The sequence below is a fragment of the Artemia sp. Qi Xiang Cuo genome, chromosome 4 (genome assembly GCF_049724085.1).
Source record: "Artemia sp. Qi Xiang Cuo chromosome 4, ASM4972408v1, whole genome shotgun sequence".
NCBI lineage: Eukaryota > Metazoa > Arthropoda > Branchiopoda > Anostraca > Artemiidae > Artemia > Artemia sp. Qi Xiang Cuo.
This window is the reverse complement of record NC_142797.1, coordinates 2,376,136-2,403,062: the sequence shown is the minus strand read 5'-3', so window position 1 is coordinate 2,403,062 and position 26,927 is coordinate 2,376,136. Positions and strand designations below refer to the sequence as shown.

The window sequence follows — 26,927 nt, the reverse complement described above, 5'->3', positions numbered from 1 at the left end:
TAACTATTCCCCATAATCTTTTATACTGACAAACCCCTGCCTTTTCCAAACTTGTACTGTCAAGCCTGTACAGGGATAGATTCAAATGATCTCCCGTTGCTGTGCAGCCCACACAAATAAACTGTGATATGAGAGACTAAGCCATTGTTGCAGCTAATCTCTGCTATCCTCTCTTCAAGTGTTCAATATTTATTTTCCCTAAACTATATAGTGAAACCACCTCTTTGGTTACAAATTTATTTACACTCACAATTTTATAAAACTGGATATACTGCAAATTCTTTAGTTCGGCTATGAGAAACGGCTGTTTTACCAGTCACTGACTCTTTTTCGCCAGTAGTAAACAGATCTTGTATTAGATTGTTTAGCGTGGCTTCATTTCCTTCTTTTTATTTTTAATTGTATGGACATGTTAAACATCGAACACTTGTCAAGGAAGCCAGTAGCAAAGGGTTAAATTTCTTCGTCCCGTATAATATTTTTAAGCCTAATGTCGCAAGATAAGAAGAATAACTTTTATAATGACATTTTGGGACCCTTTTTGTAAAACTGCACGGATTTTCCTTATATATAGTTCAACGTCTGTCATAGAATTCTTCGTTATAGAATTCCAAAGACTGTGTCCTTTCCTTACAATACAGTATTCTTCTGTGTTCTTTAACTGTGCTGTTCCTTAGATGAAAATCTAGTCTTCAGAAAGAGGAGCAATTATACGATTATTGCAGACTGAATATCGTTTTGATCACGACAAAGTACAGAATTAACAAGGGATTCAAATCTGAACTACCTAAAAGAGAAAGAAATATGTCAGAATCAAATATTTTAAATGGATCAATAAAAAACAAACTGCAAAAAAGGTACTGTATTATTGTAAATAAAGGACAATCTGATTACATTAAATTTTTATCTGAATTACAACAAAATCAACAACAAATTGTTGCTACGGACCAACGAGATAGCCGTATCGTAGATGCCAGAAGTGGACTATATAAAGGTCCTGGACGAACAAGTGGACGAGCACCCATATCTGGGACACTAATCCTTGCCAGTACTACAACATAAGGACCAATTTATATAGAGACAGGAATTCGACCTACTTATAGACAGGTATCCGTGAATACTTTGGATTCTATGTTATTCATGCTATTTGAACGCACGAGATAACAACTCTTCTTAGTATTTAAACTTTATAGAATTTGAATTAGAAACTCTACGATACCTGTCAGAATATGATTTACATATATTCAACCTTCAGAAGTCAATTAATTCAAGTACATAAAGGCGATGATCAATTAAGTTAACCCTTTTTAATTTGATTTGAAATTGGAGTTCTTGAATTTATAGATATTTATAGGAAATCTACATTAAGTGAATTTAAAGCGGCTATTTTAAATAATTAATTAAAAAAAAATTTCCACAAAATTATTTTTTGAAATAAAAGTAAAGAACTCCATTAAACAAAAAATGAGAAAAAAATCAAATAATTTACAAAGTGTGAACTACCACAAACCAGCATCGATAAATACATGAAACCCAAAACCAACAGAAATTACAATAAATAACCGAGTCAAAATTAAAACGAGCAGAAATTAGCATGCGTAGAACTCAAAACACCTTTGCTATCCCAAGGCCAGACCATAATTAATACTTTACTGAAAAAATATTAATTTTTTTACTGTTCTAACCTTAATAAATCAAGTAATATTAACTTTTTGATTACTAAATATCAGTATATGCATATTAAAAACTGACAATGCACATTCATTTCTATTTTTTTCAGTAAAGTGCAAATTGTGTTCTGGCCTTGGGAAGGCATGGGGTTTGGAGCCCAACATACGTTAATTTCTGCTCGTTTTGAGTTTGACTCGGCTATTTATTGTAATATCTGTTCGTTTTGGGTTTCATTTATTTATCGAAAATGATTTGTGGTAGTTTCGCGCTTAGTATATTATTTGATTTTATTTTTGATAATTTTTTTTAATGGAGTTCTTTACTTTTCTTTGAAAAACTTTTTTTGTGGAAAGTTTTTTAATTAATTTCTGTTCGTTTTATATTGACATAGTCTTTTCAGGGAAAAAAATAATACTTTAAGTTTTTTCGTTTTTTTAAGACTTTATAGTTTGGCCTGCCATTTGTTTGCTGGAGAAAAACTTTCAGCAATTTTTAACAACATACATTCTTTTAAAAATCTGGACACAAATAGTAGCTTTTAATTTAGGTTTCATACCTCCTCCAGTTGACCTGAAATAGAAAATGTGATACCATTCGCAAAATCTGTTCACTTTCTTTTGATAGCAAGAATACACTTACGCAATTTTGATTTGGTTAAATTTTAAGAAGAGAGGTAACCCCAAAAGTTTGAACATAATACCCTCAGTCTTTCTTGGGATACTGCTGAGACGCCTTATTAAGAATTAGCATTAACACAGTGCATTTTGATTTAATCTTAAGGCAATATTTAGTTTTTAAACATTATGGGCAAATGGGAGGCTGGGCGTGAGAGGGGGATTAGTTACCCTCAAATCAGTTTCGACTATTTAAAAGGGCATCAGCCCTTTCTATTTTCAATTGAATAAGCCCTATTCAAAGTTCCCACAACAACTCCTTCGATACGAAGTTCCCTGATCTAAGCAACAAGAACAACAAAAATAATACATTATACCCACATCAATCTTTACTATAAAAATGTCAAGCCTTCCAATCACTTTCGAATATTAAAAGGGCACTAGGCCTTTCGATTTCTAATCGAATGAGCCCCTTTGAAGTTTCTACGATAATGATTTCTATAAACATCTTATATGCCCTTAGTGCATAAATTACAACCCTTACCCTAAGGGCTGTTAGGGTGGTTGTCATCCTCTAAGACCTAATTTCCAGAACTTTCAACTACGTTAAACAAAATAGTTATCTCAAAATTATGATGGGATGTGTTTGGGGAAATGGTGGGCGTGACAGGGACATTAGTCACTCTCCAATCACTTTCAACTATTTTAAATGGCACTAGCCCTTTCAATTTCCAATAACATAAGCCCTTTTGAAGTTTCTACGACAAAACCTACAATAAAAACCTTATATGCCCCACAGAGCATAACTTACAACCCTTGCCCTGAGGGCTGGGGGGTGTCGTTCTCAAAAAACTAATTTCCAGAACTTTCTACTACGTTGAACAAAATGACTATCTAAAAATTTTTATTGGATATGTTTGGAGGAATGGTGGGCTTGAGAGGAGGGTTAGTAACCCTCCAATCACTTTCGACTATTAAAAAGGGCACTAGCCCTCTCAATTTCCAATTTAATGAGACCCTTTTGAAGTTTTACGACAACTCTATCTATAAAAACATTATATACCCCCTAGGCTTAACTTACAACCATTGCTCTGTGGGCTCTCGGGGGTTTGTCATTCTCAGCTACAAAATTTCTAGAAATTTCAACTACGTTGAACAAAATGGCTATCTCTTAACTTTGATTGAATGTTTTTGGGGAAATTGTGGGCGTGAGAGGGGGGTTAATTACTCTCCGCTCACTTTTGACAATTAAAAAGGATAATTTAAATTCCCAGTCAAATGAACCCTTTTTGAAATTTCTACAAAAACTTTCTATATAGACCTTATATGCTCCCAGGGCATAACTTACACCCCTTGCACTGAGGGCTCTGAGGGGGTTATCATCCTAAAAGACATAATTTCCAGAACTTTCAACTACGTTGCACAAATTGACTACCTAAAAACTTTGATTAAATGTGTTTGGGAAATGGTGGCTATGGGAAGGGGTGTTTCCAGCGCTTCAATCACTTTCGACTATTAAAAAGGGCACTAGCCCTTTCAATTTTCAGATTGAATGAGCCTTTGCTGAAGTTTCTGCAACATTGCTTTCTATAAAAACCTAATATGCCCCCAGGGCATAACTTACAACCCTTTCCCTGAGGGTTGTGGGTGGGGGTAGCATCCTTAAAGAGCTAATTTCCAAAACTTTCAGCTACATTGAAAAAAGGGCTATATAAAAATTTTGATTGGATGTTTTTGGAGAAAAGGTGGACTTGAGAGGGGGATTAGTTGCCCTCCAATCACTTTTGACTATTAAAAAAGGCACTAGCCCTTTGAATTTCGAATCGAATGAGCCCTTTTTCAAGTTTCTACAACAAAGATTTCAATAAAAACCTTATATGCCCCAAGAGCATAACTTATAACCCTTGCCCTGAAGACTGTGGGGGGAGTGTCCTGCTCAAAGGCATAATTTCCTGAACTAAATGCTTGGAACAAAATGGCCATCTCAAAATTTTGATTGGATGTGTTTGGGGAAATGATGGGCGTGGAAGGGGTGTTAGTTGCCTTCCAATTACTTTCGACTATTAAAAATGGCACTAGCCATTTTAATTTTCAATCGAATTAGTCATTTTTGAATTTCCTACGACAACGCTTTCTATAAGAACCTTATATGACCCCAGGCCATAGCTTACAACCCTTGCCCTGAGGGCTGTGGGGGGGGGGGGTTGTTATCTTTAAAAGCCTAATGTCAAGAACTTAAAACTACATTGAATAAAATGGGTATCTCAAAATTTTGATTGGATGTGTTTGGGGAAAAGATGGGCGTTAGAGGGGGGTTAGTTGCCCTCCAACCACTTTCGACTTTTAAAAAAGGAACTAGCCCTTTGAATTTCCAGTCGAATTAACCCCTTTTGAAGTTTCTACGACAACACCTTCTATATAAACCTTATAATCCCCTAGGACATAGCTTACAACCCTTGCCCGGAGGGCTGTGGGGGATTGTCCTCCTCAAAAACATAATTTCTATCTGGAAATTAACTACGCTGAACAAAATGGCTATCTCAAAATTTTAGTTGGATGTGTTTCAGGAAATGTTGGGCGTGAAAGGGGTGTTAGTTGCATTCCAATCAATTTCGACTATTAAAAAGGGCACAAGTCACTCCAACTTCCAACTGAATGAGCCCTTTTCGAAGTTTCTACGACAACTTCTTCGATACGAAGTGCCCTGGTCTAAATGAAAAAAAAAATAATACATTGTGCCAACATCGTTCTATATGCCCCCAGAAAATAACTTAAAACCCTTGCCCTGAGGATTGTTGGGGAGTGTCCTCCTCAAAACATATTTTCTATCTTGAAATCAACAACGCTGAACAAAATGGCTATCTCAAAATTTTGACTAGATATGTTTGGGGAAATGGAGGGCATGGAAGGGGTATTAGTTGCCTCCCAATCAATTTCGGCTATTAAAAAGGGCACTAGCCACTCCAATTTCCGATCAAATGAGCACTTTTCAAAGTTTTTACGACAAATCCTTTGATAAGAAGTGCCCTGGTATGGAAAAAATAATAATAATAATAATACATTGTGCCAACATCGTTCTTTACTTAGGCAGCGCGATTGCACTGCTTACGAAAAAGGCACTGAAAATAGAAGCGGGAAATTATATTAAAAGAAGCTGAGAATAAAATTAACAACCAATAAGAGCACCCAGAACCGATATAAGGATCGAAATTTAAAAAAAATTATACTGAACAAATGTTCTAGATAAGAAGAGGATTAATTCAGGAATGCATTTGAACAAATTGAAATCTGTCAAGCGTCTTGCTGAGAAAAAGACTTGTTGGGAACAAGTATCACGGTTTCTTAACCATTTCATATATGAATTAATGTAGCAGAATCTTTTGTCGGATATGTCAGATAACATTGACAAAAAAGAGAATAAGTTCTTTTTCAACATCTTTTGTTGGGTACCTCTGATTACGTTGACAAAATCTAAGTATAATATTCAAAAAATGGTTCATCAAAATCATTTGTCAGATGCAAATGATAACATTTACAAATTTTAAGTATCAGAGTGAATATATTCTTCAACAACATCTTTTGTCGGATACGTTGGATGACATTGAAAAAATCTAAGCATCAGAGTGAATAAATTATATATCAACATTCTTTATCAACATCCCTTTTCGGTTACGTCGAATAAAATTGACAAAATCTAAATATCAGATTGAATAAATACTTCGTCAACATCTTTTGTCGGATAAGTCGGATAACATTGACAAAATATAAGTGTCAGAGAGAATAAATTCCTTATCAACATTCTTTATCCACATCTTTTGTCGGATACGTCAGGTGACATTGACAAAATCTAAGTAAAAGAGTGAATAAATTGTTTATCGACATCTTTTTTGGATACGTCGGATAACATTGACAAAATATAAGTATCAGAGTGAACAAATTCTTTATAAATATTCTTTATCAATATTGTCAGAATCTAACATCGGATAACATTGACAAAATCTAAGCATCAGAGTGAATAAATTCCTTATCAACATCTTTCGTCGAATACGTCGAACAAAATTGAATAAATCTAAGTACGTCGTATAACATTGATTAAATATAAGTATTAGAGTGAATAAATTCTTTATCAACATATTTTTTCGGATACGCCCAATAACCTTTTCAAAATTTTAGTATCAGAGTGAATAAATTTTTATTAACATGTTTTGTCGGATACCTTGGATGACAATGACAAAATCTAAGTTTCAGAGTGAATAAATTATTTAATCAACATCTTTTGTCACATACGTCGTAAAACATTGGAAAAATCTAAGTATCACACTGAATAAATTCTTTATCAACATCTTTTGTCCGATACGTCGGATGACATTGACCAAATCTAAGCATCAGATTGAAAAAATTCTTTATCAACATCATTTGTCGGATGAGTAGGATGACATTTACAAAATTTAAGTATTAGATTGAATAAATTCTTTATCAACATCTTTTGTCAGATAAGTCAATTAAAATTGACAAAATCTAAGTATCAGATTGAATAAATTCTTTATCAACATCTTCTGTAGGGAACGTCAGATAACGCTGACAAAATCTAAGTGTCAGAGTGAATAAATTCCTTATCAACATTCTTTATCAACATATTTAGTCGGATAACATTGACAAAATCTAAGTATCAGAGTGAATAAATTCTTTATCAACATTCTTAATCAACATATTATGTCGAATACGTCAGATGACTTTGACAAAATCTAAGTATCAGAGTGAATGAATTCTTTATCAGCATCTTTTGTCGGATACGTTGGATAATATTGATAAAATTTAAGTATCAGATTGATTAAATTCTTTATCAACATCTTTTGTCAGATACATCGAATTACATTGGGAAAATCTAAGTATCAGAGTGAATAAATTTATTATCATTATCTTTTGTCAGATACGTCGGATAATATTGACAAAATCTTAGTATCAGAGTGAGTATATTCTTTATCAGAAACTACTGTCAGATACCAGGGATAACATTGACAGAATCTATGTATCAGATTGAATAAATTCTTTATCAATATCTTTTGTCAGATACGTTGAATAACATTGACAAAGTGCAAGCATCTGATTGAATAAATTCTTTATCAACATCTTTTGTTGGATACGTCGGATAACGTTGACAAAATCTAAGTATCAGTGTCAATAAATTCTTTATCAACATTCCTTATAAACATCTTGTTGGAAACGTCGGATGACGTTACAAATCCTAAGTATCAGAATGAATAATTTCTTTATCAACATATTTTGTCAGCATGCGTCGGATAAAATTAACAAAATCTAAGTATCTGGGTGAAGAAATTATTTATCAACAACAATTGTCAGATACGTCAGATAACATTAAGAAAGTCTTAGTCTCAGAGTGAATAAATTCTTCATTAACAAGTTTTTTCGGATACGTTGGATTCCCTTTTGGGGTATACGTCGGATAACATTGACCAAATATAAGCTTCAAAGTGTATAAATTCTTTATTGTTATCTTTTGTCGGATACGTCAGATAACACTGACAAAATGTAACTATAAAAGTAAATAAATTCTTTATCATCATCTTTTGTCAGTTACGTTGGAAACCATTGACAAAATCTAAGTATTAGAGTGAATAAATTCTTTAATTTTTTGTCGGATACGTCGGATAACATTGACTAAATCTTAGTATCCGAGTGAATACATTCTTTACAAACATCTATTATCAGATACGTCGTATAACAAAAATTGTCGACAAAACTGAACAAAATCTAAGTACATAGTATAACGTTGATGAAATATAAGTATTAGAGTGAATAAATTCTTTATCAACCTCTTTTGTCGGATACGTCGAAGAACATTGACAAAATCTTAGTATCAGAGGGAATAAAATCTTTATCAACATTCTTATCAACATATTTAGTCGGATACGACTAAATTAATACGACTACCAATATTTAGTAGGTATCAGATTGAATAAATTCTTTATCAAAATCTTTTGTCGAATACGTTCAATAAGATAGACAAAATCTAAGTATCAGAGTGAATAAATTCTTTATCATCATCTTTTATCAGGTTCGTCTGATAACATTGACAAAATCTATGTATCAGCTTGAATAAAATCTTAATCAACTATTTTCGTCGGATACGTCTTATAACATTGACAAAATCTAAGTGTCAAACTGAAATAAATTCTTTATTAACATCTTTTATCGGATAACATTGACAAATTCTAAGTACCAGAGTGAATAAAATCTTTATCGGCATTTTTTGTCAGGTACATCAGATAAAATTGAAAAATTTAAGTATCAGAGTGAATAAAGTCTTTATCAACATCTTTTGTAAGATACGTTGGATAAAATTTGACAAACTTATAATTATCAGCTGGAATAAATTCTTTATCAAAATTTTTTGTCGAATACGAACGATAACATTGACAAATCTTAGTATCAGAGTGAATAAATTCTTTACCAAAAACTTTTCTCGGATACCAAGGATAACATTGATAGTTGTTATGTATCAGATTGAATAAATTCTTTATCAACATCTTTTGTCGGATACGTTCAATAACATTGACAAAATCTAAGCATCCAATTGAATAAATTCTTTATCAACATCTTTTGTTGGATACGTCATATAACATAGACAAAATCTAATTATCAGAGTGAAAAAATTCTTTATCAACAATTTTTGTCGGATAGCAAGGATAACATTGACAAAATATAAGCATCTGAGTGAATAAATTCTTTATCAACATCTTTAGTCGGATGCGTATGATATCATTGACAAAATCTAAGTATCAAAGTGAATAAATTCCTTGTCAACATCTTTTGTCAGGTACGTCAGATAACATTGACAAAATCTAAGTATCAGGGTGAATAAATTCCTTATTAAGATTTTTGTCGGATAAGTCAGATAACATTGACTAAATCTTAGTATCCGACTGAATAAATTCTTTACAAACATCTATTATCAGATACGTCGTATAACAAAAATTGTCGAATCTATTGTCGTACTGTTATCCGATGTATTTGATAATAGATTTTGATAAAGAATTTATTCACTCTTATACTTATATTTTGTCAATGTTATCCGACGTATACGACAAAAGATTTTGATAAGGAATTTATTTAATCTGATACTTATATTTTGTCATTGTTATCTGACGTATCCGACAAAAGATGTTGATAAAGAATTTACTCAATCTGATTCTTCAATTTTTTAATTGTATCAAACGTATCTGACAAAAGATGTTGATAAAGAGTGTTTCTCACTCTGATACTAAGATTTTGTCAGTGTTATCCGATGTATCTGACATTAGATTTTGATTAAGAATTTGTTCACTCTTATACTTCGATTTTTTCATTATTATCCGACAAAACCGAAAACAGATGTTGATAAAGAATTTATTCTTTCTGATACTTCAATTTTTGTCAATTCTATCAAACTTATCTGAAAAAGATGTTCATAAAGAATTTATCCACTCTGATGCTTATATTTTGTCATTGTTATCAGACCTATCCGACAAAAGATATTAATAAAGAATTTATTAACTCTGATACTTTGATTTTGTCAATTTTATCAAACCTACCCGACAAAAGATGTTGATAAAAAATTTATTCACTCTGACAATGTTACCCGATGTATTCGACATTACATTTTGATAAAGAGTTTATTCACTTTTATACTTAGATTTTGTGAATGTTATCCAACAAAAGATTTTGATTGAGAATTTATCCAATCTGATACTTCGATTCTTTTATTCTTTTCCGACGTAACCAACAACAGATGTTGATAAAGAATTTATTCCTCTGATACTTTGATTTTTGTCATTTTTATCAAACGTATCTGAAAACGATGTTGATAAAGAATTTATCCAATGTGATTCTTATATTTTTTTATTATCATCCGACGTATCCGACAAAAAATGTTGATAAAAAACTTATTCACTCTGATACTTTGATTTTGTCAATTTTATCAAACTTATTTGACAAAAAATGTTGATAAAGAATTTATTCACTCTGATACTATGATTTTTTCAATGTTATCTGATTTATCCTACCAATGCTTATAATCAAACCAACATATCCAACAAATGATGCTGACCAAGAATTTATTCAATCTGATACTAAGATATTGTTAATGCTATCTGACCTATCCGACAAAAGATGTTGATAAATAATTTATTCACGCTGATACTTAGATTTTGTAAATGTTATCCGACATATCGGAGAAAAGATGTTGCTAAATAATTCGTTGACTCTGATACTTAGATTTTGTAAATGTTATCCGACCTGTCCGACAAAAAATGTTGATAAGGAATTTATTCACGCTGATACTTAGATTTTGTCAATGTTATCCGACAAAAGATGTTGATAAAGAATTTACTCACCCTGATACTTATATTTTGTCTATGTTACCTGACGTGTCCGACAAATGATGTCGATAAAGAATGTTGATAAGAAATTTATTCACTCTGTTACTTAGATTTTGTTAATGTTATCCGACGTATCTGACAAAACATGTTAATAAAGAGTTTGTTCACTCTGATACTTAGATTCTTTCAATGTTATCCGACGTATCTGACGTATAATGCAAATTCTGTAACATTTCAATTTTATGAATAGATCTTATCTCGTGTGTTCAAATAATATAATTTTTACTTTACTGAAAAAGTTCTTTAAATGTTTTCGCTTTCAAAACTTTAAGAAATAAAAAATTAATTAAGATTTAAAGGTATAAATATCAGCATATATATATATATATATATATATATATATATATATATATATATATATATATATATATATATATATATATATATATATATATATATATATATATATATATATATATATATATATATATATATATATATATATATATATATATATATTAAACTGACAGTGCACACTTTTCAGTAAATTAATTTGAATTTTTTTCAGCAAAGCACAAATTATATTCTAGCTTTTAGAAATTATAGGTTTGAGAACCCTATTCAGATTAATTTCTGCTCTTTTTGAGTTTGACTTTAAAAGCATAGGGTTTGAAAGGCTTTGAGGGGGTTGTCATACTGAAAAACATAATTTCCGGACCCTTCGACTACATTCAACAAAATAGCTATATCAACAGGTTGATCGGAAGTGTTTGGGGAAATCTTGGGCAGTAGGGGGGGCATTCACCATCTGATCACTTTTTACTATTATTAAAGACACTAGCCCTTTCAATTAACATTTGAAAGAATTCCTTTAGAAGTTTCTACGACAACGCTGGAAAAGACCTAATTTCCAGAACTTTCTACTACGTTGAACAAAATGTCTATCTCAAAATTTAGATTGGATGTGTTTGGGGAAATGGTGGGCGTGAGAGGGGCGTTAGTTGCCTTCCAATCACTTTCTACAATTGAAAAGGTTCGAACACTGGAATTTTTTATTTTAGTTATGCTAACTGTAACGTGTTAGTTGCCCTCCAATCACTTTTTACTATTAAAAAGAGCACTAGCCCTTTGAACTTCCAATCGAATGAACCCTTTTTCCAGTTTCTACGACAAAGAAACTGGAATAACCCTCTATAAGTTTCTACGACATCACCATCTATAAGAACCTTATATGCCCACAGGGTATAACTTACAACATTTGTCCTAAGGCCTCTGGGGGGTTTGTCATCTTCAAATACATAATTCCCAGAACTTTCAACTACAATGAATAAAATGGCTATCTCAAAACTTTGATTGAATGTGTTAGGGGAAAAGGTGGGCATGAGAGGGGGGTTAGTTGCTCTTGATTTGTTTTTGACTATTAAAAAGGGCACTAGCCCTTTCAATTTCAAATCAAATGAGTCCTTTTTGACGTTTTTACGATCAAAATTTCTATAAAAACATTATATGTCCCCAGGGCAAGCCTTACAACCCTTGCCCTGAGAGTTGTGGGGGGGGGGTGAGTAGTCATCCCCAAAGACCTAATTTCCAGAACTTTCAACTACGCTGGAAAAAATAAATATGTCAAAATTTTGATTGGATGTCGTTGGGGAAATGGTGGGCGTGAGAGGGGGGTAAGTTGTTTCTCAATCACTTCCGATTATTAAAAAGGGCTCCAGTCCTTTCAATTTCTAATCGAATCCGCCGTTCTTGAAATTTCTACGACAACTCTTTCAATAAAAACCTCATATGCCCCCAGGGTATAACTAACAACCCTTGCCCTGAAGGCTCTGGAAAAGGGGTTGTCATCCTCAAAGACCTAGTTTCCAGAAATTTTAACTATTTTGAAAAAAATTGCTATCTTGAAATTTTTATGGTATGTGTTTATGGAAGTGGTGGGCGTGAGAGGGGGATTAGTTGCCCTCCAATTACTTTTGACTATTAAAAAGGGCACTAGCCATTTTGACTTCCAATCAAATAAGCCTTTTCTGATGATTCTAAAACAGTTCTTTCTATAAAAACCTTATATGCCCCCAGGTCATAACTTAAAACCCTTGCCCTAAGGGCTCTGGGCGGGGTTGTCATCCTTAAATACTTAATTTCCAAAACTTTCAACTACTCTAAAAAAATGGCTATGTAAAAATTTTGATTGGATGTGTTTGGGGAAAGGTTGGGCGTGAGAGAGGGGGAGGGGGTTATTTGCCCTCCAGTCATTTCCGACTATTAAAAAGGGCACTAGCCCTTTGAATTTCCAATCGAATGAGCCCTTTTTCAAGATTTTACGACAAAGCTTTCATTAAAAACCTTATATGCCCATAGGCTATAACTTATACTACTACTACTACTAGCAACTCATCGCAGGACCAAGCCGCCTGAGGCCAACACAGCTATGCACGCTCCTCCTCCACCCCAATCGATTCAAAGCCTCCCTTTTTACACCCGCACACGAAGTTCCCATTTCCTTTAAATCTTTCTTTATGACGGCCTCCCACCCTAGACGGGGACGACCTGCTTTCCGTTTAGCCCTAGATGGTTGGCCGAAAAGAACAATCTTCGGCAATCTGTCATCCTTCATCCGCACAACATGCCCTAACCACCTCAACCTTTCTTTCATTATAGACCTAGAGAGCGGTATTGAACCACATTTTTTGTACAGCCTATTGTTTGACATACGGTCAGTCATCCGGGTACCCAAAACAATCCTTAAGCAATTTCTCTGGAAAACATCTACCAAATCTTCGTCTGCTTTTCGGAGCGCCCATGCTTCAGAGCTATATTTGACCACTGTCATCACAGTATTTTCTAAGATTCTAATCTTGGTTTGCAGACTTATCTTCCTATTCTTCCAGACTTTTTTTAACTGAGAAAAAACACCCTGAGTCTTGGCTATTCTATTTTTAACATCTTCACTGCTCCCACCATCTTTACTAATAACGCTACCAAGGTAAGTGAAGCAGCCCACCTTATCAATCTTTTCATTACCCAACGTCACCTTTTCATCTTCACTTATTCCTAGCCATAGCTATTTAGTCTTCTTCACCTTAATTTCCAATCTAATTCTAGCACCCTGAACTCGCAAAACCTCTAAAACTTCACTTAGTTTGCTCACACTTCCATCTAGGAGGTTTAAATCGTCAGCATAATCCACGTCCGGGAGACTTTTTCCTCCCCATTTGATTCCGTGGTCTCCCAATGAGCTCTTTTTAAAGTTTTTAGGACAACTCTTTCTATGAAAGCATTATATGCCCCCAGGGCATAAACTATAACCCTTGCCCTGAGGACTTTTCGTGGGTTGTCATCCTCAAAGACCTAATTCTCAGAACATTCAACTACGTTGAAATCTAAAATTTTTAAATTTTTATTTTATTTTATTTTAGATTTCTATTTTATAAAATTTTTATTTTAATTTTAGATGAAAATAAATCTAAAATTTTTATTGGGTATTTTTGGGGGAAAGGTGGGTATGTGAGGGGGTTTAGTGGCCCTCCAATCACTTTCGACTATTAAAAACTGCACTAGCCCTTTGAATTTCCAATCGAATGAGCCCTTTTTGAAGTTTCTACGACAAATCTTTCTATAAGAACCTTATATGCCCCAGGGCATAATTTGCAGCCCTTGTCCTGAGGAATGTGGAGGGAGTTTTCTCCTCAAAAACATAATTTATATCTGGAAAGCAACTACGTTTAACCAAATTGGATGTGTTTCGAGAAATGGTGGGCGTAGAAGGAGTATTAGTTGCCTTCTAATCACTTTCGAATGGTAAAAAGGGCACTAGCCATTCCAATTTCCAATCGAATGAATCCTTTTCGAATTTTTTACGACAACTCCTTCGATACGAAGTGCCCTGGTCTGGAAAAAAAAATAACAAAAATAAATAAATAATACATTGTGCCAACATTGTTCTTTATTTAGGCAGCACTATTGTGCTGCCTATGATTTTCTAGATGCTGTGAAAATACAAACAGGAAAAAGCCTATGGCCCTTTCTTAATTGGAGTAGTTTGAGACGACTTGGCTACAACCTACGATTATGATATCGTTGATCAATTTTGTACATGAAAAATGCAGTTTTTCGTAAAAAAATGATTTTAATTTTAAGATTAATTTTATTTTAAGGTCATAAATTTTCTTTAAAATGAGCCATTTAATTACCGTCAAGAATGCTCTAGTGCCAAGCTATCTGAGTAAAAACAGAAAAAAAGATGCCGTATGTGACTGCCGCCACTTTTCTTGATTTTCAAGCCAATTGGTTTTCGTTGTTGTTCAAGCCAAGACACGGTAAGGTTTTTATATAGGGGTTTTGGACAAGGAGGTTCTAATAGTTAATTTCTGGTTCAGATGTGACACTATTTTTAGAACTTATGGGTTATTCAAGTTTTTATTAAGGGATTCATTCCAGATCATCAGAGCTAAGGTCATAATATAGTGTTTTTCTATTTACGTCATACATGGTTCTAATAAAACTATGACGACATTTATTACCTAGTATATGAAAATGCACTTGTTTTTAAAATATTGGTTTTGTTTTAAATGGTTTTTTTTTTTTTTTAATTACAAAAGCCCGTAGATGTGACAAATTCCTGATATTATAATAACATAAGTTACTACAGTGCTATAGGAAAAGGCATTTTCTCGTACAAAATTGATTATATTAAAAAAAAATTCAATTATAAAATGCACTAGATGTGGAGATTTCCTTTAAAATGAGCCAATAAAAAAAAATCTCTGGGATGTTATAGTGCCGTGTTGATCTGAGGAAAAGAAAAAAAAGATGCCGTATATGCTGAATATCGTGGTTGCAGCCAATTTTCTTGATTTTCAAGCCAATGTGTTTTCCTTGTTGCTAAAGCCAAGGGAGGGTAAGTTTCTTATATAGGGGTTTCGGACAAGGCAGTTCTAATAGCGTACTTCTTGTTTTGGTTTGACTAGGTTGCTAGTTACCACTGCAACCCGGATAATACATACACTTCATGCCTCAACCCCTGGGGACAACGGTGATTAAACTTTTTGTTAACCCCCTTTTCAACAATATGCACTCTTGCGCTCCGTATCTTGTTTCATTTAGTATACGGCGAGTTCGCTTTTTGTTTAAGCCCTTTTTTAAACAGTGCTCATGATTTGTCTCAAACCCCTTTTGGTTAGTAGTTTATATGCTCTGTCTGTGATCCACTTTGGGCACTCATCCTTACACTCCATCACTAGCCCAAATTGGCCAAAAGTGTAAACGCTCGACTTTCAACCTCTTTTGGCTGAAAGTGAGAAAACTTTGTCTTCAATCTCTGTTGTTTAGGATTGAAGTACAACCTCCAAAATACAAAAGAACAAAATTGGTGTTTCACAAACAGTACTCCATTTTCTTTAAAATCGGTAAATAAGCACAAGCTTAGGACTTCAAAACTAGGAATTATTTTGTATACTACAAAAAGAAATTATCCTATATATTATAGGTTATAAATGGTTATGACCACCAGCCTTTGCCTTTATAATGGCTATTCCTATATTCACTTTGTCATATTCATACCAAGTGTCAAAATATTTCAGTAAAGACTTACCACTGTTTTTTGGCATTAACTGCGGAGAATTCTTTGCTGACCTAGGAGGTGCCTCATAAATTCTCATGTTGGAAGTTTTCTTATAAACATTTCCAATTACTGCTGAGCAATCCAAGTCCATTCTTCCATCCTTGAAATGACTTTTCAAAATGACAAACTGAAGAGGCAGTTCATTATTTTCAAACCCTTCAATGGAAGGCTCATTTTTTGCATTTCCAGTATAAGTGCTTGGGGCCTAGAAATGATCAAATGTAGCTTCAAATAGAGTAGAATAATTGAGTATTGCCTACATGACTGTGAACACAGCAATAAAGAGGCTAATAAGCCTAGTAGATGATAATAGCTAAATCATAAAATGAAGTTTGAACTGAGAATATATAAAATTCAATAACAAAATTAATTGACTAGAAAAGAATTTCTTGTAAACTGTTTTTAAGATTTCCATGACATAATGACAATCACATTCAGGATGAATTAGCAACCATCATTAATGATAATCATATTTACACATAATACAGTGATCTATAAGCTTATAACAAAGTATTTTGGAGGAGAATTGTCCAGGTTTTTTTTTTTTGGGGGGGGGGGCATATATTATCCATGGAGAATTTCTCCGCAGGGTGAATTTTCTGCGGTTGAATTTCCAGGGTGAATTTTTCGCGAGAGGGGGGTGGGGGGTAGATGATATTTTTGGGGGGTCATTTTCATTGAGGAGGGGATTGCTCGGGCGGAATTTTGACACGGGAGTAATTTTCCTTGGGGGGATTTTCTATGGGATAAATTTCTTAGGGGGAATTTTTTGGAGAAAAAAACTCTAACTAATGGGAATTTCCCTGTAAGATCCGACTAAGGATCGGACATTAAATATAAAACAATACAATTTATCTTTCAACTGAAAGTAAGGAGCGATATTAAAACCTAAAACTAACAGAAATTATTCTGTGGTCTTCATTTCTCCACTCGTTGCGAGATTTTTTTCTTCTTTTTTTCTTTTTTTTTTAGTTGCTTTTAAAAGCTTCCTATTCCGATTCAACGGTGTTTCTTTTTCAGCAGTCGTTCATAAGGAGTTAGGACAAAATGTTGATGTTTAGTGTTAAGAGCAAGGGATTGAGGAGGAGGCATCCCCCTCCCTCATCTCCAAAATAATTTGTGTTCTTTTTCAGTTTTAACGTTGCTCTTTACTTTCAGTAAACAAAAAACTTGTTTATTTTATCTAACAAAGACAAAAGGTATCTCCTTTTTATGGTTCAAAAATTAATTACCGTTCGAAAGCGTTTTTTGCATAAGAAAATTTTCTAATCTTTGAAAAAGGAGATCTCCACCAAAAAAGATCAATTATGAATAAAATTATATTATCAAATCTGTCATGTTTTGGAACTCTAAAAGCGGAAGGTTCAAGGTCTCAATCCTTGAAAAGGAGGTTCGCATGAGAGAAAATGTTCTTTTTCTCTTTCAAAGGCTTATATAATCAATTCGTTGGTAATGAAATATCAAACGGCTCTATTTTGAACAGAAATGTCAAGTTATAATCTTAAGTTAAGGGAAATTTAACCCCCAGCCACTTTTTTCAATGGAAGAGTAGATATTTTAACGACTTCAAAATTTAGCTTCTTTGCAACACATCTTTTCTCATTTTTATATAAATTTTACTTATCTCCCCTCTGAATGTAAATTATTGAAGTAGTGAATCATTCTTTCCTCTTATTTTATTTTTGTGCGTTTATTTTACCATTTAGTTTTTATTTGTTTATTAACTATTTTTATGAATTATAGATTTGCTTCAACTTTTTTCAATATTTGTTTGTTGGTCTGTTGTTTCTTTCTGTGTCTTGTTTTTCATTTCACCTAAAAAATGATTTCAGATCGATAAGAGCTTCTGATTGTCTTACGGGAGTAACTATTATCTTTTTGTTTTCTATGCCACGCAGTCACTCATTTACATAATTTTTTCTCTTTAGTTGTGTCTCCTTAACTTCCTTTTAAAAAGTCAACAAACATTTTTTGGGATTTCGGGAGACCATTCCAAATGGATGTGAAACGTTCTCCACAGTAGTGGAGATCACAATCATATCGTAAACTGCTTCTGCGTGTTTGCTGCATGAGCTTGGCAAAAGGTAGTTCAAGTAGAGATAGCTGGCTGGAGGAAGAGATTGCAATCAAAACGGTTGAAAATGGTTGCTGTACTTATGGAAAACAGCCCTTAAGGTCCTTTGGAATGGTGCCCGTAGCGTTTTAGGAGCTGACATAAACAGTGGGCATCCAGGATCGGCGAAAGTATTAACGAGTGACTTGTACAGAGAGATAATCGAGCTGGATGGTAACACATTTTTAAACCAAAGAGTCATACCCAGCTTTCTTGCACAGAAAAATCGGATCCAATCAGGATGTGTGCAAAAAAAGAGAGTTCTGAGGAGATACGAATTATCAAAAGGCAATGTAAATCAATCCTATTGATAGCCTCATAATTGAAGAAAAGGCCGAGATGTCAAGGTGAAACCTTCCTTCCGATAAAAGGCGACTCCTTGGTCCAGGATATACTGAAATTGGGCACTGTGACATCAGACTTCTTTTTTATTTCTAAGAGATGCAACTTGAGGAAGAGGAGAGTTTTTGCAGGGATATCATATATATGGATAGCTACATAGACCGTTCTATAATCCGCAAAATGGTGTAGAGGAATAATGGAATTGTCGCATACCTCGTTGATCAAGAGACTATCCAGGGTTTTTGTTTGAGGGGCGGGATATTTTTGACAGGAATTGGGGAGGCAAAAAAATATTTAAATGGCTCATAAAAATTTGTTTGTATGCATTTTTCATACGTTTTTACGAGTCAAACAAAAATTTCAGTGGGGGTTAAGCCACGTAACCCTCCCCACTAGATACGGCCTTCTCATCGATAAACGCGAGAATAATTGTCGGTTGGTCGCAAGTTGCTTTTCTGAGGATTACCTTTGCTAGATATGGACTGGAAGTAAACCCATCCATGACTATGGTTTCTTTAAAAATTCTGGAGAACCTTACTATAATAACCACAAATTCTGTGTGCTTGGAGTTTTTTCAACAGTGCTTTTTGGCAGAACCTATCAAAAGCTTTCACGATATAGAGAGTGGATTAAGAGCACAGCTGATTTCAGGGTGTACTAGCTTTTTAATTTTATGTTTTTAATTTTAATTTTATTTTTTAATTTTAGGTTTTTTAATTTTAATTTTAGGTTTTAATTTAATTAGGGTGTACTAGCTTTTTAACTAGCTCTGTAATTTCATGGTGTATAGCTAATTTTAGGGTGTCATCTCCATAAGTTTAGTTGAAATAATAGTTTTCAATAGTATAATCATTGTGAAAGAAAATGAACGTGGGAGCCTTCATCACGTTTAGGAAACCCTTGTTTTATTGTAGAAAACCCATTTTACCAAATCCGCCTTTATTTATGAAGCACTGCTAAACGAAAGTTAAACCGTAGTGCCAAGAGGGGTTTGCAGGGGGCGGAAACCCTCTTCATCTCTAGACTAAATTTCAATACTACATTAATAAGATTAAAAATACATTTTTTTCAGATTAGAGTCGAAAGTGACCTTAAACCTTAAAATGAAAAAAAAAACATTGTTATGAATAGGATTTATTTCAACTTTGTGTACAAATATAAATGTACTAAGAGCGCAAAGAATAAAAGGATATAAAAAAGATAGTACTAATAGCAAAATAATCACTAGAATACTACCACATCTTAACTGATTAAACTACACAATTAAGTGGAAATTCAACACCTTTTTCAACACTTATCGAACCTTCCCAACCAGTGTGTTTTCCATGAAAAATCAAGGACGCCATACCAAGAAAATTTACTTGTTAAAGTGGCAGCTGGTGATAAACTTTATAAATAAAGATGAAAAAAGATTGACTTAATTAACGCTCGATTTAACATAGGCATGTAAAACGGGGATGCCAGTAGCTTATTCCTCTGGTCAGAGATTCAATAATTAAATAGCATGTATACATTAAATCGCATGATGCACACAGGGTACCATGCCTTAATGTACGCAGTATACCAGTGGGATCATTACTTGTTAAACCGTTAAGCTATAAGACACTAATCGAATAGTGTATAAAGGAAGAAAATAGGAGAAAAGATTCCACTAATGTATTGCTTCCACCCTCTTTCCTCCAGTATCAAAAATATAAAATCATAAAAATTAAATATTTATTTTTGCTAGAAAATATTCTTGGCTTCTCTATTGAGTAGGTTTAATTAAAGAGTATCTGAATTAGCAAGCTACTAGCCCTACTCCAGATGCCTTCGAGTTCCAAAAATACCAAACTGCCACTGCCAGTTTAAAGCCTAAGGTGCAGGGTTGTCACCTGTAGCACAAAATGCTATTTTAGCACTATTTCATCATTTGTAGCAGTGTAGTACGGGCTATATTGAATATAACCCTTTTTCTCTTAACACATAAACACATACACATAAAATGTAATTGCAGGATGTGGCTCACATCAAAGTATATGTTAGAGTGTTTTTTATGCATAACAGTAATCTAAATACAATTCAATATGGGATATCGTATGTGCATATTGCATTTTTATGGATGCATTTTTATTCCTCTAAATTAGAAAAGATTTTAAAATTTACATAAAAACTAATCTAAGTACACTTAAATGGACCATGTCACGACAAAAGCCGCGACACGTAGAATTATTTTTGACTGAAACACCGAAAATCGCTGTGTAGCAAAAAACGTTGGACAATTTTAGGGCTTTACGAACTGACCATCGTGGCTACCTTGCTACGATGTCCCGACCCGGTTACCGAAGGCCCTTTGGTTACCAAAGGGCCTTTTAGTGAAAAGGAATGTTTGACTCCTTGGTCTAGATTCTTCAAGAATGATAGTTCAGCACTTGATTAATCCAATAAAAACTTTTAATTTTCTAGTCACAACGTAATGAAGGGATTCATTTAATTCAATTTGCTTTATCAACAAGATTTTCACTACATACAATTTTAAATCTAATGATTAAAATAAAACACTTTAAACTACCGACTAACTGTATCTGGTTTACATCAAAAGCCTTCGCAAAAAAAAACTCCGTGAATCTCTAGCACAAAGGAGATATGCTCAAGAGATGGCAGCCCAACTCAAATATAGTGTAATTCCTTTTAGGAATTACACTATATTAGGTTTTAAATTTACTTTTTCGTTTCTTTTAAAAAGTCTTGTTTTATTAATGATAAGCAGAGAGATAAATGAACTAGCTCTGTAAAGATAAATGTGCAATTGTGGCCAAAATAGGATATTTGCTTAAAATATTCCGCTGTTAATTTTATTTTCTCCTTCTCCCGTCCTTGGAAAAATATCCCCCATTGTCTGGAATTTTAATTCTTTTGTTCACCATAGAAAGGAAGTGTGGTGTTGTTTCCATTGTTATTTGTGCTTAATAATTGATCTCTTCAACTGGACAAATGAAAGGATAAGGAGCAAAACGAGAGAGAGTTTCTCAAAAGTAGTCAGGTATAGAAATAAAGTGCTGTATCGTCTCCGTCAGTATTTGTACCTAACTATTTGTCTTTCCAACTGGACAAACAACATAAGGAGAAAAAGGAGGGGTGAAGAGGGGTGAAGTTGGCCAATTCTGCATGACTTTTTAGTGGTTTAAAGTGTTTTTCCAGAGTTGAAAGAAGTCTGGATAAATAGACAGACAAGTCTGCAAACCATGGACAATTCGTTGGAGACTACAGTGATGAGAGCGGTCAAGTACGGTCCTGAAGCGTGGACGCTTCGAAAAACGGAGGAGGATTTGTTAAATGTTACCCAAAGGATTGTCCACGCATAGTTTTTTTGTACCAGTTTAAAACAATAAAAAAAAAACTCTAGCGTAATGAGCGGGGCGTTGAGGAGGAGACAGCCTCTTTCTTAGAGGGAATAATTTCTGCTCGTTTTTGAGTCGCTCCCTACTTGCGCTCCTTAAGTCGCTTCTTACCTTACTAGTTTCTCTCCTTACTTTCCGTTTTAAAAAACTTCTTTTTTTAATTTTAATTAATACGGGTTTTAATTTTAACTCACCGTAAATGAATAATTAAAACGAAATTTTCATATTAATTTTACTTTTTTTGGCTAAATAGGTTTCTCAAAATTATTATCGGAGGATTTTGAGAAATCAGGGGCGGAGGAGGGAGTCTGGTTTCCCTCTAATTTCTTTGGATACTTAAAAAGGGCACTAAGGCTTTTAATTTTATTTACGAACGTTTCTATTGGTAATAAATATACGTAACTTACGAATTAACTTACGTTAAAAAACTTCTATATTCGTATAATTCTATTACGTATATGAGGGGGTTAGCCCCCTCGTCATTACCACGGTCTTTACGCTAAAGCTCAAATTCTGTTCCAATTCTTTAAGAATGACCCCTGAATCACAAAGGCCGTTTAATTAGAATAAATAGCTCTTTTGAAATTATTAAAAATACTTTAGCGTGAAGAGCAAAGTATTGATTTGGGGACAAACCCCCTCTTATACATAAGAATTTATGTTCGTTTAAGTCTTACTGTTACTCCTTACTTTCATCTGAGTTATTTTTTATTTAATTTCTGATTATTTTTTAAATAATTCTGGGAAATCCACAGCCCCTTTCATAGAAATTCTCTTCCCCCATGAAAAATTCCTACATGGAAAGAACCTCCCACTTGAACCCCTCCTCCTGACCTACCCCATCCACGCCAGAACCCCCCCCCCCCTGAAAACACCTATAATCAATACTATATGTAAAAAATGGCAAATTTTATAACTTGCAGACCTTCCGCCAGGGACTCTGGGGGATTCAGTCGCCCTCAAAGACAAATTTATTAAATTATTCGACTGTGCTGAACAAAATGCCAATCTCGAAAATTTGATCCAGTGACTTTGGGAGAAAATAAGCATGGGTGGGGACCTAGTTGCCCTCAAATTTTTTTTTACTTAAAAAGGGCACTACAACTTGTAATTTTCGGTCGAATGAACCTTCTCGCGGCGTTCTAGGACTACTGGATCTATACGGTCACCCCCGGGGAAAAAAACGGAAAAACAAATAAACATACATCCGTGATCTTTCTTCTGGTAAAAAAAAAATGCGAAATTCCACATTTTTGCAGATAGGAGCTTGAAACCTCTACAGTAGGGTTCTCTGATGCACTAAATCTGAAGATGTGATTTAAGATTCTACAACTTTAGGGTTCTACATTAAGATTCTACAACTTTAGGGGGCGTTTCCCCCTTTTTTCGAAAATAATCGAAATTTTCTCAGGGTCAGAAATTTTGATGGGTAAAGCTAAACTAGATGAAACTTATATATTTAAAATCAGCATAAGATTCCAATTCTTTTGATGTATCTATTGGTATCAAAATTCTGTTTTTTAGAGTTTCAGTTACTATTGAGCCACGTTTCTCCTTACTTACAGTTACTTATAGTTTACTGTAGTTTACCTTACTTACAGTTTCCCCCTTTTTTCGAAAATAATAGAAATTTTTCAGGCTTGTAACTTTTGATGGATAAGGCTAAACTTGATGAAACTTATATATTTAAAATTATCAAAAAATACGATTCTTTGATGTATCTATTGGTATCAAAATTCTGTTTTTTAGAGTCTTTGTTACTATTGAGCCGGGTTTCTCCTTACTTACAGTTCGTTACCACAAACTTTTTGATAAATAACTCAAACTAAGATCACAATAGCTTGCCAATAATTGTCATCCATCGATCTTGAAATACTAGACTAACTAGCATAGATAAAACACCATTGTGGAGTGACTTAGCCAAAAAGCAATGTATTTGAGCCAATCATAATCAAAATGTGTAATCTTCATAATTATTCAAAAACAGATAAGCACCAAAAATACCAGCTGCTGCAAAATAGTTTAGGAATCAAGGCTTATAACTTAAACTGAAAATTAGGACAAAAAAAAACATTAATTCAAATGATCAATTAGTTATAATGTGTCACTTTATTAATTTTATAATATACATTTTTGCTACATTATCTTATATCTAATAAACGAATAATGTATGTATATTTGTTTTCCTTGATAAAGGCACAGTGATTTTTTTTTTCTGAGATATGGTATACTAACATTTTCTATTGTGAAAAACAATCCAGATAGGTTACTTCTGAAAAATTAGTTTTCCCCTCCCTGCACCCTTAATGGGTTCCGGTATCTTAAATTATTTTGCGAACCTCAGCATCGACTGACCCTCGCAAAGACAAAGGATCCATTAGCAAATTCTCCCCGGAGACTTACTACCATCGACCACCATTGAGAATTTGTGGCTTTACTATGAAATTTGAATGGAAATACCATGAAGTTTTACGTCCCCTGTGTCTTAAAGGTTTTCAGTTAAAGCGTGTAGAACCAAAGGGAATCCCAACGCTTCCAAATTACTATTATGATATTGCCTATGAGCTGAATTTTAGCGTTTTACTAGAAGGTATGTTAAAACATTTTTACGGACTGCCTTTTTCTGACCCCCGGCAAAAACCAGGGAAGTTAAATCGTATTTCAAAGATTTCTATTAATCTTAAATTCACGCTTTCTGAGGGTGTAAGTTTCATTTATACGGAATATACGTACCTCCGGCAAAAACCAGAGAAGTTAAATCGTATTTCTAAGATTTTTATTAATCTTAAATTCACACTCTCTGAGGGTGTAAGTTTCATTTATACGGAATTTACGTACCTCCGGCAAAAACCAGAGAAGTTAAACCTTATTTCTAAGATTTTTTATTAATCTTAAATTCACTGCAAGTTTCATGAATAATGTTTTCGGATATGGTAATTCCAACAGTTTACAATTCATTCTGATCCGGCACCATTTTTATGGGATTCCAGCAGGGCCGTATCCAGGATTTTTGTTCAAGGGGGGTTTTACTAACTTTTGACTTTTTTTGGGGGGGTTTACTAATTTTTGACTCAGTTTTCGACTAATTTTACTGATTTTTACCAAGGTTTTACTAATTTTCGACTTATTTTCGAGTCGGTGAAAAATTTTTGGGGGGGGTTCAAACCGAGTAACCCCCCCCCCCCTGGATACGGCCTTGGATTCCAGGCTATTTTTCAAAAGTCCCTTAAAATGTGTCTCTTTTTTTACACTTCTAAGGGTGTAAGTTTCATATATACTGAATATAAGTACCTTCGGCAAAAACCAGAGAAGTTAAATCGTATTTCTAAGATTTCTGGTAAATTAGGTGATTGCTTTTAGTTTTTACCGTTTATTCAGATCTCTTATTCAAGCTCTGTAAATTATGGCAGGATTGCCCAATCAATGTTAAACAGTTTGGCAACATAAACAAAGCTTATAATGAATGAGATGGGGTGATCCTTTAAGATATTAAAAACCCTTCAATACATTTTTCTTGACGGGAGCGAATGTTCAGTATTTTTACTTGGGGGGGGGGGCAAGATCCTGGATATATTCATATCCGGATAGTCAATGGGGCATGGGCTTTATAATATATTTTTCGGAGTTATTGGGGGAGTAACTGCCCCCTTTGTCCGCCAAGCGACACAACTGATTCTCAAATCCATTGCTAACTGAAATTAGAGACCCAAACTCCAGGAGAAAACAATTGTAAAATGAAGCTTGACAGTTGAATACCGGTGAGTGAATATCAATCACATCATTACTATTATTAAAAGTTTTGAACTGAGTTAGTTTTCCATTGTAGTTTCTCCTACGAATTTGTTTCGAATTCGTACACAGCGAAAGTTTAATTAACCATTCGCCTTGTAAGTCAATTGAACCTTGTATGTTTACAGAGCATGTCAATTGAACTTTGAGAATAATTAAATCTAAAAAAAACTGAAAGTAATGAGCAGCATTAGATCTTAAAACAAACAGAAATTACTACGTATATGAAGGGGGTTGACGCCTCTTCAACACCTTGCTCTTTACACTAAAGCATTTTAGTATTTTTAAAAAGCTTCTTATTGTTCTAATTAATTAAATGACCCCTGTCTTTCAGGAGTCTTTCTTAAAGAATTGGGACAAAAAGTCAAACTTCAATGTAAAGAACGAGGTGTTGAGGAGGGGGCAGCCTTCTTTATATGCGTAGTAATTTCTGTTCGTTTTAAATTTTAATGTTGCTCTTTACTTTCAGTTGAAATTTTTTTCTTTTAGTTCAATTTCTGACTGTTTTCAAATAATGCCAGGAAATCTGGCTGCAATTCCATGGAGAAATACCCCTCCCCATGGAATCATCCTCTAGATAATTCAATCCCAGTGAGAATTTACCCCGGACATTTATCCTTGACATCTACGCACGTAAAATCGAGACGGAAAAGAGAAAACAAGACACAAACACAGTTTTGTACAAGAATTATGGCAAATTCCCCTCACTGTAAAACACAGTTTATATAATTAGCAGTATGATCATTCTCTATCTCACCCATTATAAAAACCCGGACCGGGGTGCGAGTGCTCCGGAGAACGTTTTGGCAGATATAAACATAGGCGATATCAGATCTTTTCACGGGTAGACAAGTCAGATTTGTCTTGGACGCGAAACTTGGCTTCAACGTTGGAACACTAATTCTGAAGAAACTAATTTTAAATTAATTTATTCCATTACATACATGAAAACCGGTAGTTAGTAGTGTAATGTTATTATTAGATGTTTTTAGGAATTAAAAATAGGTTGCGAAGTCTCAA

The 26,927-nt window shown here is 33.9% G+C and overlaps 1 protein-coding gene across 1 annotated transcript in view; it reads right to left on the bottom strand.

Moving 5' to 3' along the window:
* Positions 1-228: 228 nt before the first annotated feature.
* Positions 229-26,927, bottom strand: part of LOC148952675 (uncharacterized) — a 125,360-nt gene continuing 98,661 nt past the window's right edge. The window contains exons 5-6 of the mRNA XM_089087351.1: positions 16,254-16,488; positions 229-787 (exon numbers count right to left, since the gene is read on the bottom strand). Of these exons, the coding sequence (XP_088943477.1) occupies positions 717-787; positions 16,254-16,488 (306 nt within the window). The 3' untranslated portion in view covers positions 229-716. The remainder of the gene's footprint in view (positions 788-16,253; positions 16,489-26,927) is intronic.